We start from the raw sequence: 12,409 nt of genomic DNA, 5'->3' as shown, positions 1-12,409 counted from the left end.
GGAATCTAAAAAAAAAATGGTATGAAGAACCTAAGGGCAGGACAGGAATAAAGATGCAGACCTACTAGAGAACGGACCTGAGGACACGGGGAGGGGGAAGGGTAAGCTGGGACGAAGTGAGAGAGTGGTATGGACATATATATGCACTACCAAATGTAAAATAGATAGCTAGTGGGAAGCAGCCGCATAGCACAGGGAGATCAGCTCAGTGCTTTGTGACCACCTAGAGAGGTGGGATAGGGAGGGTGGGAGGGAGGGGATATGGGGATATATGTATGCATATGGCTGATTCACTCTGTTGTACAACAGAAACTAACACAGTATCGTGAAGCAGTTTTACTGCAAAAAGTATCTATTTAAAAAAAATCATCTAAAATTTTATCCCCCAAATGGCACTTTAATTCAACTACAGAATGTGGTACACCTGATTATTTGAACAAAATTCAGAAGTATCCTTTTCCTATTTTCCCCCTCGAGTACAATATAGTGACTCCATTGAAAACTATCTGTGCCCCTTTAATCTGCCCACTTCTCATCACAGACGCAGGGCAGGGCAAGAGCCGGACTCCAGGGAGAAGAGGTGGAGGTCTTTGCAACAGGACCCACACGTAGGTGTGCGGTTTTCAGGGTTGAGTCCAGAAGCTGAGGAGAAAAATTCTAGAGGTTTCTGGTGGTGGCTTTGGAAACTTTAGGTGGCGGGACCCCATCCAGGGCCTCTGTCGTGTGCATCATGGCCTTCTGCACCAGGGCCGGGCGAGCTGTCTCGGGGCCTTGCTGGGAGGCTGCAGTGGAGTCAAGCTGATCTCATTTTAGGTCCAGAGCTAATGGGCAGTGGTGCCGTCTCTTATAAGAAATGAGCCCTGCCTCTGAAGTGACTCAGCTGAAATAAAGCAGAGCCCATTTGCGCTGGCACTCAGCAGGGTATGTGGACAGCAGCTGACACTCGGCGCTTACTGGCAAATCCAATCTCCAAAACCACAGAAGTCATCTCTGGACTTGCACTGGGCTATTAAGCTTGACGTGACCACCACAGCACTCCCTATCCCACTGTATCTCTGTCAGTTCACTCATTTGCCCGGAGACTGTGACAGGCCCGTGTCAGCGTGGAGGACCTGTGGTCTCCATTTCTGGCTGCATCTGTGTCCCATCCATTACTGAGACTAAGTGTTCTGAAAAACCCAGAGGTGGGATACTGCTCCCTGCGTTTCTCCAATTCTGAAGCTTGAATTTGCGAGTTTATTTGCATTACAGTGCTCTGACAACTTGGATTAAATCCTGTTCCAAAGAATTATGAAGAAGATTCAGAATCTTACATTGTAGTAGCATTTGTTTATATTTAACTGTCTGAAATAAATGGGCCAATGACTAATACTTAAAATCTATGGTTATTTAGGGATTGGTCCCCTCATTAGCATTAGTTGGGGAAATAGGGTTTTATATATTCTTCTTAAAACACAAATTTTAGAAATCGTATTGGACCCTTTCTTTGAAAGGGTCTCAGTCCTTTTGCCACAGGATCTCTAGATTTTGGACAATTTTTAATAATGCAGGTTAACTGGATCATGTTCAGTTAAGTCCTATATGCCCACAAGGATCATTCTATAAGAGTCTAACTTAATGTGGCTGCTATGAAGCTTCGGAAAAGTTTTTGCTTAATATAGGGCACGTTTTCATCAACAAAATCTACAAGTTCTCTTGTCACTTTAAATTCAGCAGAGGTGTTTAATGGTGCTTGTAGCCTGTATATCTAAAATTATCTACTTAAAACTGAAAAGGTTTGGTTTTAGATAAGTTGAATCAAAATCTATGTTGGAGCAGCCAGTTCAGATCTCAGCAGATCCCATTCAGTATTTAATCAGTCCAGGGTATTTGACTGTTGAGCAGTTTTCTCTACAACTGCTAAGTGAGAAGATCTAATCCATTTTAGGATATCCTTGCTCTGCACTGTTTTTCCCCTTAAATAGTAGTTGTCTGGCTTTTATGAAGAGTAAAAATTTCTCCTCTTCTAATGAATTCATAAACTTCCTATAGATGAGCCCAAGTATATGACATACAGAAGAAAAGACTGGGGACCTGGGAATAACCAAAGTCCTAAGTGACTCTGTAGCAGTGCTACTGGCATTTACAAATTTCAGTTGTCCTCATTATTCACGGTATTTTGTATAACTAATTTTTCTTCTATGGTAATTCGTTTTGATCTCACAAGTTAAACTCCTGGTGGCACTAGGAAGGAAGTCTGTCACTCTCTCGCTTCCATACACACGACAGGAATTCAAGGCTCAGCTCAAATCTCATCTCTGTGAAGCTGTCCCCAACCTCTTCAGCCCAAAGAAACCTCCCCCTTCCCTGTGTCCCCTCAGCTCTCTGATCCTCCCTTTTTCTTAAGGAAGGTGTCAGCTGCATTTCCACGCTGTCAAGTGGAGGGTAGGGCCTCTCTTTGCATCTCTCACGGCACCCAAGCAATCAATGAATGCCTTTTGAATCGACTACCACTATAAACCAGCCAAGTCTAGTTCTATCAATACAGAGCAGAATTTATGTGAAAGATTATTTTACTAAGAAGGATTCATTTCCTAATAAGCTGTTTGTACTCCTCACATATTATACTATTATTGGGCTTTAATATACACTATCTCCTTCAAACTGCATAAATGATGGTCCATGAATAGCTCATAAATTACTTGCTAAAATTTGAGTTCCTAAAAGTCACAAGAGGTAATTTATTAGTCATTGTATCCCTACCTATAGCAGTATCTGATATTAAGTAGATTTTTTATAAATGTTTGCTGAATTAGAAAGATTGCAGTTCCAAAAACGATGCCACAGGAAAAACCCACTTGATTTGTTCATGTAGTCAAAAAAGTGACAGATGCTGCCAATACACAGATTAGCTTTAATGCCAAGGATCAGAGAAGGACAAAGACCAGCACGTTGACTGTGGACCCAAACCAGAAGGTAATGTGGAGAAGATGACTGATAGATGTTTCCATTTAATTAAAAGATTTTACATGAAAGGTTTTAGATTAACTTTGAGTATCATTATAGCTCTTAGTTTGCATTTATATTGTCCAGCAAATAGCCCTTAAACTGTTTTATAGTAGCTTTACTTAGGGCAAGTTGAAGCATGTAAGATTCCATACAATGCAGAAACAGATACGAGTCCCACTTCACTACTGAAACTTGTAATATTTTGTCCTGAAAATGTCTTAATATGAATGTACTTTTTTTGTGCCCTCAGATAGTCATGGACATATTGATCCCTCTCTGAGACCCATCTGGGATTTAGCTTTTCTGGGCAGCTCTTACGTGATGTGGGAAAAGACAACACAGTTTTTACACTACTACATGGCACAGCTCAGCAGTGTGAAGCAGTGGGTAAGAAAAACTGACAATTAACTTGTCCCACAGGAGATACAACCAATGCAATGTTCTTAGACTAAATTAATGTGAACTTCTAGCTTTGTGGCAAGAGTTTTAATTGCATTTCATTAACTCAGTAAATATGTGAATGCCAGGTATGGTTGTGGGGACTGAGGATATAGCACTAAAGGAAAAACTCAGTGTAGCTGCCCTTATTGAGACTAATTCTAGCGAGAGAAGAACGACAGTGAACCGATAAACAAGTAAATATGTATCAAACGGTGGTAGGTGCTATGGAGAAAAATGAAGTAGGGAAAAGGGAATGCAGGGTATTGACAGAATTAAGCTTTAGTCTAAAGCAAGGCCCCTCTCGTTTGAGCAGAGGCGTAAGGGAAGTGAGAGCAAGCCACGCCTCCAGAAGGGAAGGCATTTCAGACAGAGGGGACGGAGGAGGCATCGTGGCTGATGGGTTGGAGAAATAGCAGTGAGGCTGGTATGGCTGTAAGAGATTGAGCAAGGGGAGCGTGCCAGGAGATGAGATTGGATGGAGGGGGTCAGTTCATGGAAGGCCATTAGAAGGACCCTGTCTTTTACTCATTACAGGGTTTTTAGCAGAGAAGTGACACGATCTGACTTACAGCAGGATCATTCTGGCTGCTGTGTTGAGAACAGACCGTAGCCAGACAAGGGTGGACGCAAGGAGAGCAGTAACGTAGCCTAGGCAAGGCCTGGGTGGCAGCAGTGATGTGGTGAGAAGTGTTTGCATTTTGAAGGTAGACCAACAGTATTTGATGATGGGTTAGATATGGATATATCCAAGAATAAGAAAAGTCAGGGATGATTCTTATGATTTTGGCCTGAGTAACTGGAAGGATAGAGAGTTTTCATTTCCTGATTGGGGAAGACTACAGAGGAACAGATTTGGGTGGAAATTAGCTTGAGTTGGAGCATTCTAAATTCCATAACCAAGTAGAGAATTTGTATCGTCATCTGGACATAAGAGTCTGAAGTTTAGGGGAGATGTCTAGGCTGGAGTCATCACCACATAGATGGTTTTTAAAGCCTCAAGAGTGGATGAGAGAATGAGTGTAAACAGAGAAAGGTTATGTAGGGATTGAGTCCTGGAACACTTCCAACTTTAGAGGGTTTAGATATATGAGAAAAAAAAAGTGTTTCAAGGATGAGAACTGACTAACTATCAAAAGCTGCTGGAAAGTCAAGAAAGATGAGGACCGAGAATTGACCATTAGATTTAGGCAAGCTGGAAGTAGATGGAGAGCTTATCAAGAGCTGTCTCACTGGCACAGTGTGGGCAAAGTCCTGATTAGAATAGGTTCAGGAAAGAACGGGAGAGGAAGTGCACACTCCATGTCTTTCAAGGAATTTAGCTATAAAGGGGAGTAAAAGGGAGGGAGGGGGCTAGAGCTGGAGGATGCGTAAGCACAGGGTTGAAGGAGGGTTTTCCGTTGTATTTTTAGATTGGGCGATTTAACGGCATATTTATATGTTGAGAAAAATCCAGTAGAGAGGGGCAAAGTAGGACTTGTAGGGAAGAGAAGACAGACTTGTTGGACTTAATATCTTTGAGGAGATAAAGAGAGGATATGATCGATCCAGGAGATGACTGTGGACAAGGGCACAGAGTGCACCTGGAGGAAGGCTTTCAAGTGTGGCACAGATGCTGGTAGGAGGGTGGGTATCACGTGGCAGCCTGTGGAAGTTCTATCCTGACTGCTTCTGTCTTCTCAGTGAAAAATGAGGCAAAGTCACCAGCTGAGCGTGAGGATGGAACAGGAAGTGAGAGGGGGTGGGAGTGCGTGGATTCGAGCATCACGCAGCACTGCAGGCCTCTGAAGGTCTGCGGTCACGAATTTAGAGAAGGGCCAGTCACTCAACTGGTTGGGTGCAGACAAGGAGGTGGCTGAGTGGGGGTTTTTGTCAGGCACATGTCATGTGGAGAGGGAGGGGCATTTCCAGACTAAACAGTATCAACTACTCAGACGCAGGCTGAGCCAACCATAAGTACAAATTTCTAAAAATCGTTTTCTTCACGGGTGGCTGAAGCAGTACATTCACCATGGATGGACAGCAGTGAGTATCTTCCGAGTACAAGGACTTGCCTGGCGTCCAGTCAGCATTATTCATGCCAGTAATAGCTTGGTGTACCTTTCAAAGGCCACTTGTAAAGCAGACAACTGTTTGAAATGTAGTTTCATTCCTTACCAAAATGAACGTTTCTTTCCCCTATGGAGTGGCTTTGATAGAAACGGCCGTGTAACTGACTGCTGTTACACCAGGAGTTAGGGCACAGCACCGATTCTTTGGCTGCAGGTAGAAAGTTTCTCTCGTCTACCAAGACAATCACGTCCTCAACAGAAGACTTTTCCTTTAACTGAGAAGTTAGGGGAAATTTTTTGTTTAGTGTAGAAAATGGCATCAAGATAATAGAACTAATTTTAATGAATGTCAGAGAAAAACTCAATAGGAATAGAGCAACAGGGACACAAGAGAAGAAATTAGGATCTTTTAATGGCATTGTTTTCCATTCTTTTGCATTTATAAATGACACATCACCTAAGTAAACACCAGGACGTACTATGGTTTGAAAACAGCAGCCCCGTTTCTCGCTTATTCTAGCCAGTCTTTCTTTGATGTCCATCATCTGTCCATTAATATCCCTGCAATTGGGAAAGTGGGGACAAATGTAATTGTAGAGCTAAGAAAACAAAAATGCAGGGGGAACAGGACTTTTAGATTTTTTTTACCCTGTGGTGTCTGTGTTTTAGATAAATAGTTATTGAAGATGCAGCTGACTTGGTTGGGTCACCTAAGGCAAATCACTTCTTCTCTTAGGGCTATGAAATGAGGGTCAACAAGCTTACTGAATGAAGCCCTCGAAACTAACATAAATCTAAAATACTGAAGCAATTGGGAAATTTGGATTAAGGTTGATATGCATTTCAGATTAGAGTTTTTTAAAAAAAGCCTACAGGGCCTCCCTGGTGGCGCAGTGGTTGAGAGTCCGCCTGCCGATGCAGGGGATATGGGTTCGTGCCCCGGTCTGGGAGGATCCCATATGCCGCGGAGCGGCTGGGCCCGTGAGCCATGGCTGCTGGGCCTGCGTGTCCGGAGCCTGTGCTCCGCAACGGGAGAGGCCACAACAGTGAGAGGCCCGCATACCGCAAAAAAAAAAAAAAGCCTACAGCACCCAGTATTCCCAGGCGGCCTCCCATCCAAGTTACTAACCAGGACCAACCCTGCTTAGCTTCCAAGATTAGAGTTCTCTTAAATAAAAGCATGCACATACCCACATAGATTTTCAAATTCTGCTATTTGGTGGCTACTAAAGATTCTTGTGATCTTTCAGAAAAATAAGCAACATAACAACAAGCAAAACAAGCAACAATTTCTAAAAAAGTCATTACGATCAGAAAGTCTAGGGACTGTCCCTGGAGACTAGAAGCAGGACAGTAGGGCTGACAGAGAAGCAGGGAGTGACTGGAGGTGCCCGTGGCCCAAGGTAGCTCAGGAATCTATAGGGATTATAGTTTTTTCCAAAAGCTTTCTGGGTGGGAATTACTATCTCTGCACTCAGGGATAAACTCACCTTTTAATCCAATTGTGTAAGGCAGTGCAGCCTTATAAACTTCACAGCCCCAAATGAACACAGCCTGAGAGAAGAATGGGCTAAGAAATAGCTGAAATACAAATATAAGACCCATCTTACTGGCAGTTATTGCCTTAGGACTGGAGAACAGATGTCTTTCCCAAACCACGAGGACTAAGCCAGGACTAAGCCGAGGGCAGGGGAGATATCTGATGGCTAGGGAAAGAAAAAACGGATAAGGACTTTCCTGACACCCTTTAGCCTTGCTTTAATGTGAACTGAGAAAAGTAAAACTGTTACTTTTCCAGCATTGTTCCAAATCTTATCAGTATCAGATACTGTCAGCATCCCAAACTATCGAACCGGCAGCACATCACTGGCAGCCAGCCCAAGTCTTCCCCCGAACTAGAGGCCTCCATCGGCCAATAGTACATTATAGAAACCATCGTATTTACCTTATTCTGCTAAGAAATCTACTTTTGACTTGACACCATAAAACTCCTTGAAAAGAACATAGGCAAAACATCCTCTGACATAAATTGTAGCAATGTTTTCTTGGGTCAGTCTCCCAAGGCAGTAGAAATAAAAGCAAAAATAAACAACTGGGACCTAATCAAACTTATAAGCTTTGCAGAACAAAGGAAACCATAAACAAAACGAAAAGACAACCTACAGAATGGGAGAAAATATTTGCAAACGATGTGACCAACAAGGGCTTAATTTCCAAAATGTACAAACAGCTCCTACAATTCAATATCAAAAAAACAACCCAATCAAAAAATGGGCAGAAGATCTAAACAGACATTTCTCCAAGGAAGACATACAGATGGCCAACAGGAAAAGATGGTCAACATTGCTAATTATTAGAGATGCAAATCAAAACCACCATGAGGTACTACCTCACACTGGTCAGAATGGGCATCATTAAAACATCTACAAATAACAAATACTGGAGAGGGTGTGGAGCAAAAGGAACCCTCCTACAACTGCTGGTGGGAATGTAAATTGGTACAGCCACTATGGAGAACAGTATGGAGGTTCCTTAAAAAACTAAAAATAGTTACCATATGATCCAGCAATCCCACTCCTGGGCATACATCCAGAGAAAACTATAGCTCGAAAAGATACATGCACCCCAACGTTCACAGCAGCACTATTCACAATAGCCAAGACTTGGACGCAACCTAAGTGTCCATCGACAGATGAATGGATAAAGAAGATGTGGTATAGGCACACAACAGAATACTACTCAACCATAAAAGAGAATGAAATTTTGCCATTTGCAGCTTCATAGATGGACCGAGAGATTCTCATACTAAGTGAAATAAGTCAGAAAGAGAAAGACAAATACCATATGATATTACTTATATGTGGAATCTAAAATATGGCACAAATGAACTTATTTACGAAACAGAAGTAGACTCACAGATGTAGAAAACACACTTAACGGTTACCAAAGGGGAAAGGGGGTAGGGGAGGGATAAATTAGGAGTTTGGGATTAACAGATACAATATATAAAATAGATATGGACTTCCCTGGTGGTGCAGTGGTTAAGAACCTACCTGCCAATGCAGGGGACATGGGTTGGAGCCCTGGTCCGGGAAGATCCCACATGCCATGGAGCAACTAAGTCTGTGCGCCACAACTACCAAGCCTGCGTGCCACAACTACGGAAGCCCGCGCGCCTAAAACCCGTGCTTTGCGACAAGAGAAGCCACTGTAATGAGAAGCCCGCACACTGCAACGGAGAGTAGCCCCCGCTCGCCCCAAGTGGAGAAAGCCTGAGCGCAACAACGAAGACCCAACACAGTCAAAAATAAATAAATTTATTTAAAAAATAAATAAAATAACCAACAAGGACCTACTGTATATCACAGGGAGCTAGATTCAATATCCTGTAATAAACCATAATGGAAAAAATATTAAAAAGAATATGTATAACTGAATCACTTAGCTGTATACCAGAAACTAACAACACTGTAAATCAACTAAACTTCAATTTAAAAAAATCAACTTTTGATAGCATATATTAATATTAATAACCTAAGCCTACTTATTCTCTCCTAAAACCACACTGGTTCTGCTAGGGATCATTCCTTTCTTTTTTAGTGGGGAGGGGAGCAGTAGGGGTGGGGTAGGTCACGAGTTAAGTATAAGGAAACCAAATATTTCATTCTGTCTCTAGGAAGATTAAAGTGCTAAGTTATCAGAAAAATGTGACAGTAAATCATCAATTTGGACTATAAGGATTTGACATATGTGATGATTTGAACAAAACCAAGGAGATTATTTCTGAGTATTAAAAATGATGACTTCCTGGCAGAGCCTTGCTTGGTGTGGGCAGTGCCCCCTGGGTACTTTGCCAGGCTGGGCTGTGCCATGTCTGGGCTGCAGCTCTGTAATAAGGCCTGGTTTGGTTTGGTCTTAGGGCGCTTCCCCCTGAAGGAGGAAGAATCTATGAACAGAAACATGAGGTGTGTCTCAGTAGCCTTACTGAGGAAGGTCTTAATTAAATGTAGAGGGTGCCCAAGCATTATAATAATCCAAATTTTTGTTTGGATTATTAAAAAATGGGTAACACTTTGTATTGAGCAGAAGTTTGTCAAATGGACTTGGAACGCCATCATTTGTTTCAAGCCTTTCTTCCTTTTTGCCTAAAATCTGGAGATTGCCGTGATTTCCTTAAGAAATGCTATTTTCAGAAACAGAAAGAGGCACTGTCCTGAAAAAACACTTTATAAGACCAATTTTTTAACTGTAGAAATACATGGTAAACAGACCTTGAGAAAAAGTGCAGGCAGCACAAAAGTCTGAGACAAAAATTACACAGCACAGCAGCCAGCTGTGTCAATATAGTCCAAGGTCAACATCGTCACCAAATGAGAGTCAGACAAGGCTAAATCGACCCCCAAACCCAGCAATGCCCAACTGATAACTGGAGCCTCCAGAAACTGTTCCTTTAGATAAAAAATGCTACATTTTCTCTCATGAATTCTGACTTTGCAGCCTGTGTTTTGGATATTTGCTTTGACCATTCATGGGTACACTGGGAGGCAGAAGAGAAACCTACCCAATGATGCAAAGCACCACAGAAAAGCAGTCAATTTCTGATTGATCCAGGCTCTCTCTTGTATCATATCCCTCTAGTACCCCCTCCACCTGATGGAAATTTCATGGCTTGTAAAAGTACTTCATCAATGTAAGCAAAGGGAAGACAAAACTTAATATATTAAGTCCTTTTTGTTTTTGCATATTCTTAGTCTCAATGAAAAGCCTGGTAGATTAAAATCATAATCCAAATTAATTTTTTTATTCCTTCTCTTCCATTTTTACTAGTAAAGGGATAAGCACTTTTGTGCCCCAACCTTTTCCCCTCAAAACAGTTACTGTCAAATAGAAAGCAGGAAATCAGTTTAGTCACTCTTAAAATTTATAGAAATCAAGAGAATAAAAGAGCTGAGGGAGACTGCCTGCTTACCTATAAAATGTGCTGGTTTTAGAAGCAGTGTGGTACAGCATGAAGGATGTGGGTGGTGGAGTCAGTAGATCTGGGTTTGAATCCCCACTTGTCACCTATTAGCTGTAACCTCAAGTTGCCTTCCCTGTAAAAGGCGGCTCATAATACATATTCTTGCAAGACAGGAGAATTCCATGAGAACATGTATAAAGTGCCTAGCAGAGAACCTGGCCCATGGTGTCCTTCTAGAAATCCTGATTGCCCTGCCCCTTGTCTTATTGCCTGGCATATCCGGGCTATAAATCAGCTTGAGGTGCATATACAGTATCTAGATTCCTTAGGTTGTCAAAAGATTCTGCCTATTCTCATAAACCTTAATCTCCATCAAACCCCATAAATATTAGAGAGAAAAAGTGACAGAAGGACCTTACTAGATTATCATGACAGTGGCAAAACAGTAAGAATCAACAACTTCCACATCTTAATACAGGATACCACCAAAGGAGATGAGGCTAGAATCAAAGAGGCGGCAGGTGATTCAAGGCACCCATCCACCCATTCAAGGCCGGTGATACAAGACGAGCCTTCCAAATTCTAAGCTAATATAAACCCACACTATCTATCACACTAACTCTTTCTTTCTTCTTCTAGAAAACAAATGAAGATGCAATTGATTTTGATTATACTGTTCTACTCCATGAATTCTCAACACAGGTAAAACAAAACGGTATATAGAACTGTTTAAACCAGAAGTTTTTGCAGATCATAATATTTTAGAACTCTTATTTCCCAGGAAATGATTCCCTGTCATATTCACTTGGTCTGGTACCCTGGCAAACCACTGAAGGTGAAGTACCACTGTCAAGAGCTACAGACACCAGAAGAAGCCTCTGGAACTGAAGAGGGATCAGCTGTGGCACCAACAGAGCTTAGTAATTTCTGAAAAGCAAAAAAGATCTGTTTATACTAAATTCTGAACAAAATGACTACACTTAATAGCCTAAATCATTATTCTAGTAAAATAGCCAAGGTATAAGGCATTCTAATAATTTGGGAAAGCCTGTGATTACAAGTAAATACTCAAAAATTAAAAGATACTGGGATTTTTGTTTTTTGATTGGTTTGGTTTAGTTTTTAACTCTGGGAGCACATGCAAACTGAACTCTGCTCAGTGCTAAACAGTTACTCTGCAGGTTCCTCAGGGTTTTAGCCCTAAAATGTAAAACCAAGTCAGTTAGTGTATGCTGCAGCTGGACCAGTAAGTACTTAAAAAACATAACAAAATAAAATTGATGGTCACATCTATAAATCTGCATTTCTCAATATTTTGAACATATTGTAGCTAACTATTCTGTGTTGTTAAATTGCTTCTACCTAGTATGTTAAAAAAGATAATATATTTCAGTGAAAGCAAATCGTAGGGAAAATATTACCTGTTTAAAAGGAACTTTACTATTTTTTATGATTTTGAGCAAGTATTCCTTTTAAATTTGTTATCTACTTTTAAATAAATGTTTGTTTCTAAATAAAACATGTTACATGTGTTTGTAGAGATTTGTCTATATAGGCAAAATCTGTGCTAAGCTGGAATTAAAGTATTTATATATTAATAAAAATTTTACAAATAAAGAGTGTCTCAGAGATAAAGCTGAGTGTCTGCAAACATGTATTAAATGGAACAGTGATGTAACTGAAAGTACATAAAGTATTTACAATTTTCATTTATAAGGACAACTTGGACCCAGTATTGGCCTAAGTAATTTATAAAAACAAACACAATATGTACCATTACCAGATTTGTGGAGTACCTCCCCAAGGCAGGAAGAATTGATCCAGGAAATGTGGCCAGCATTTGCCTCTCAAAATTAGTATTTAATGGACTGCTTATATTCATGTCTCAAAACCCTTAGCCGGGTTCCTTGATCAGTAGTTGGTTAGGAAGCATCAGCCCTTTTAAAACATAGGAAAATGTTACCTTTTTGTA

At 41.1% G+C, this 12,409-nt stretch overlaps 1 protein-coding gene and 1 long non-coding RNA gene across 2 annotated transcripts in view; one reads left to right on the top strand and one right to left on the bottom strand.

Annotated features, from left to right (window-relative positions):
* RARRES1 (retinoic acid receptor responder 1) overlaps positions 1–12,073 on the top strand; it is a 42,731-nt gene extending 30,658 nt beyond the window's left edge. The window contains exons 4-6 of the mRNA XM_081235029.1: positions 3,239–3,375; positions 11,077–11,139; positions 11,219–12,073. Coding sequence (XP_081091155.1) covers positions 3,239–3,375; positions 11,077–11,139; positions 11,219–11,368 — 350 coding nt within the window. The 3' untranslated portion in view covers positions 11,369–12,073. The remainder of the gene's footprint in view (positions 1–3,238; positions 3,376–11,076; positions 11,140–11,218) is intronic.
* LOC308617720 lies at positions 5,874–11,068 on the bottom strand. Its single transcript, XR_014015914.1, has 3 exons — positions 10,447–11,068; positions 6,968–7,058; positions 5,874–6,038 (listed from the first exon to the last, which is right to left on the bottom strand). It is a non-coding gene; the product is annotated as an uncharacterized lncRNA (long non-coding RNA).
* Positions 12,074–12,409: the final 336 nt, after the last annotated feature.

The sequence above is a fragment of the Mesoplodon bidens genome, assembly GCF_964165515.1.
Source record: "Mesoplodon bidens genome assembly, chromosome: 5".
In the NCBI taxonomy this organism is placed as follows: Eukaryota; Metazoa; Chordata; class Mammalia; order Artiodactyla; family Ziphiidae; genus Mesoplodon; species Mesoplodon bidens.
The sequence above is the reverse complement of the archived record's forward strand: the minus strand, read 5'-3'. Positions and strand labels throughout refer to the sequence as shown.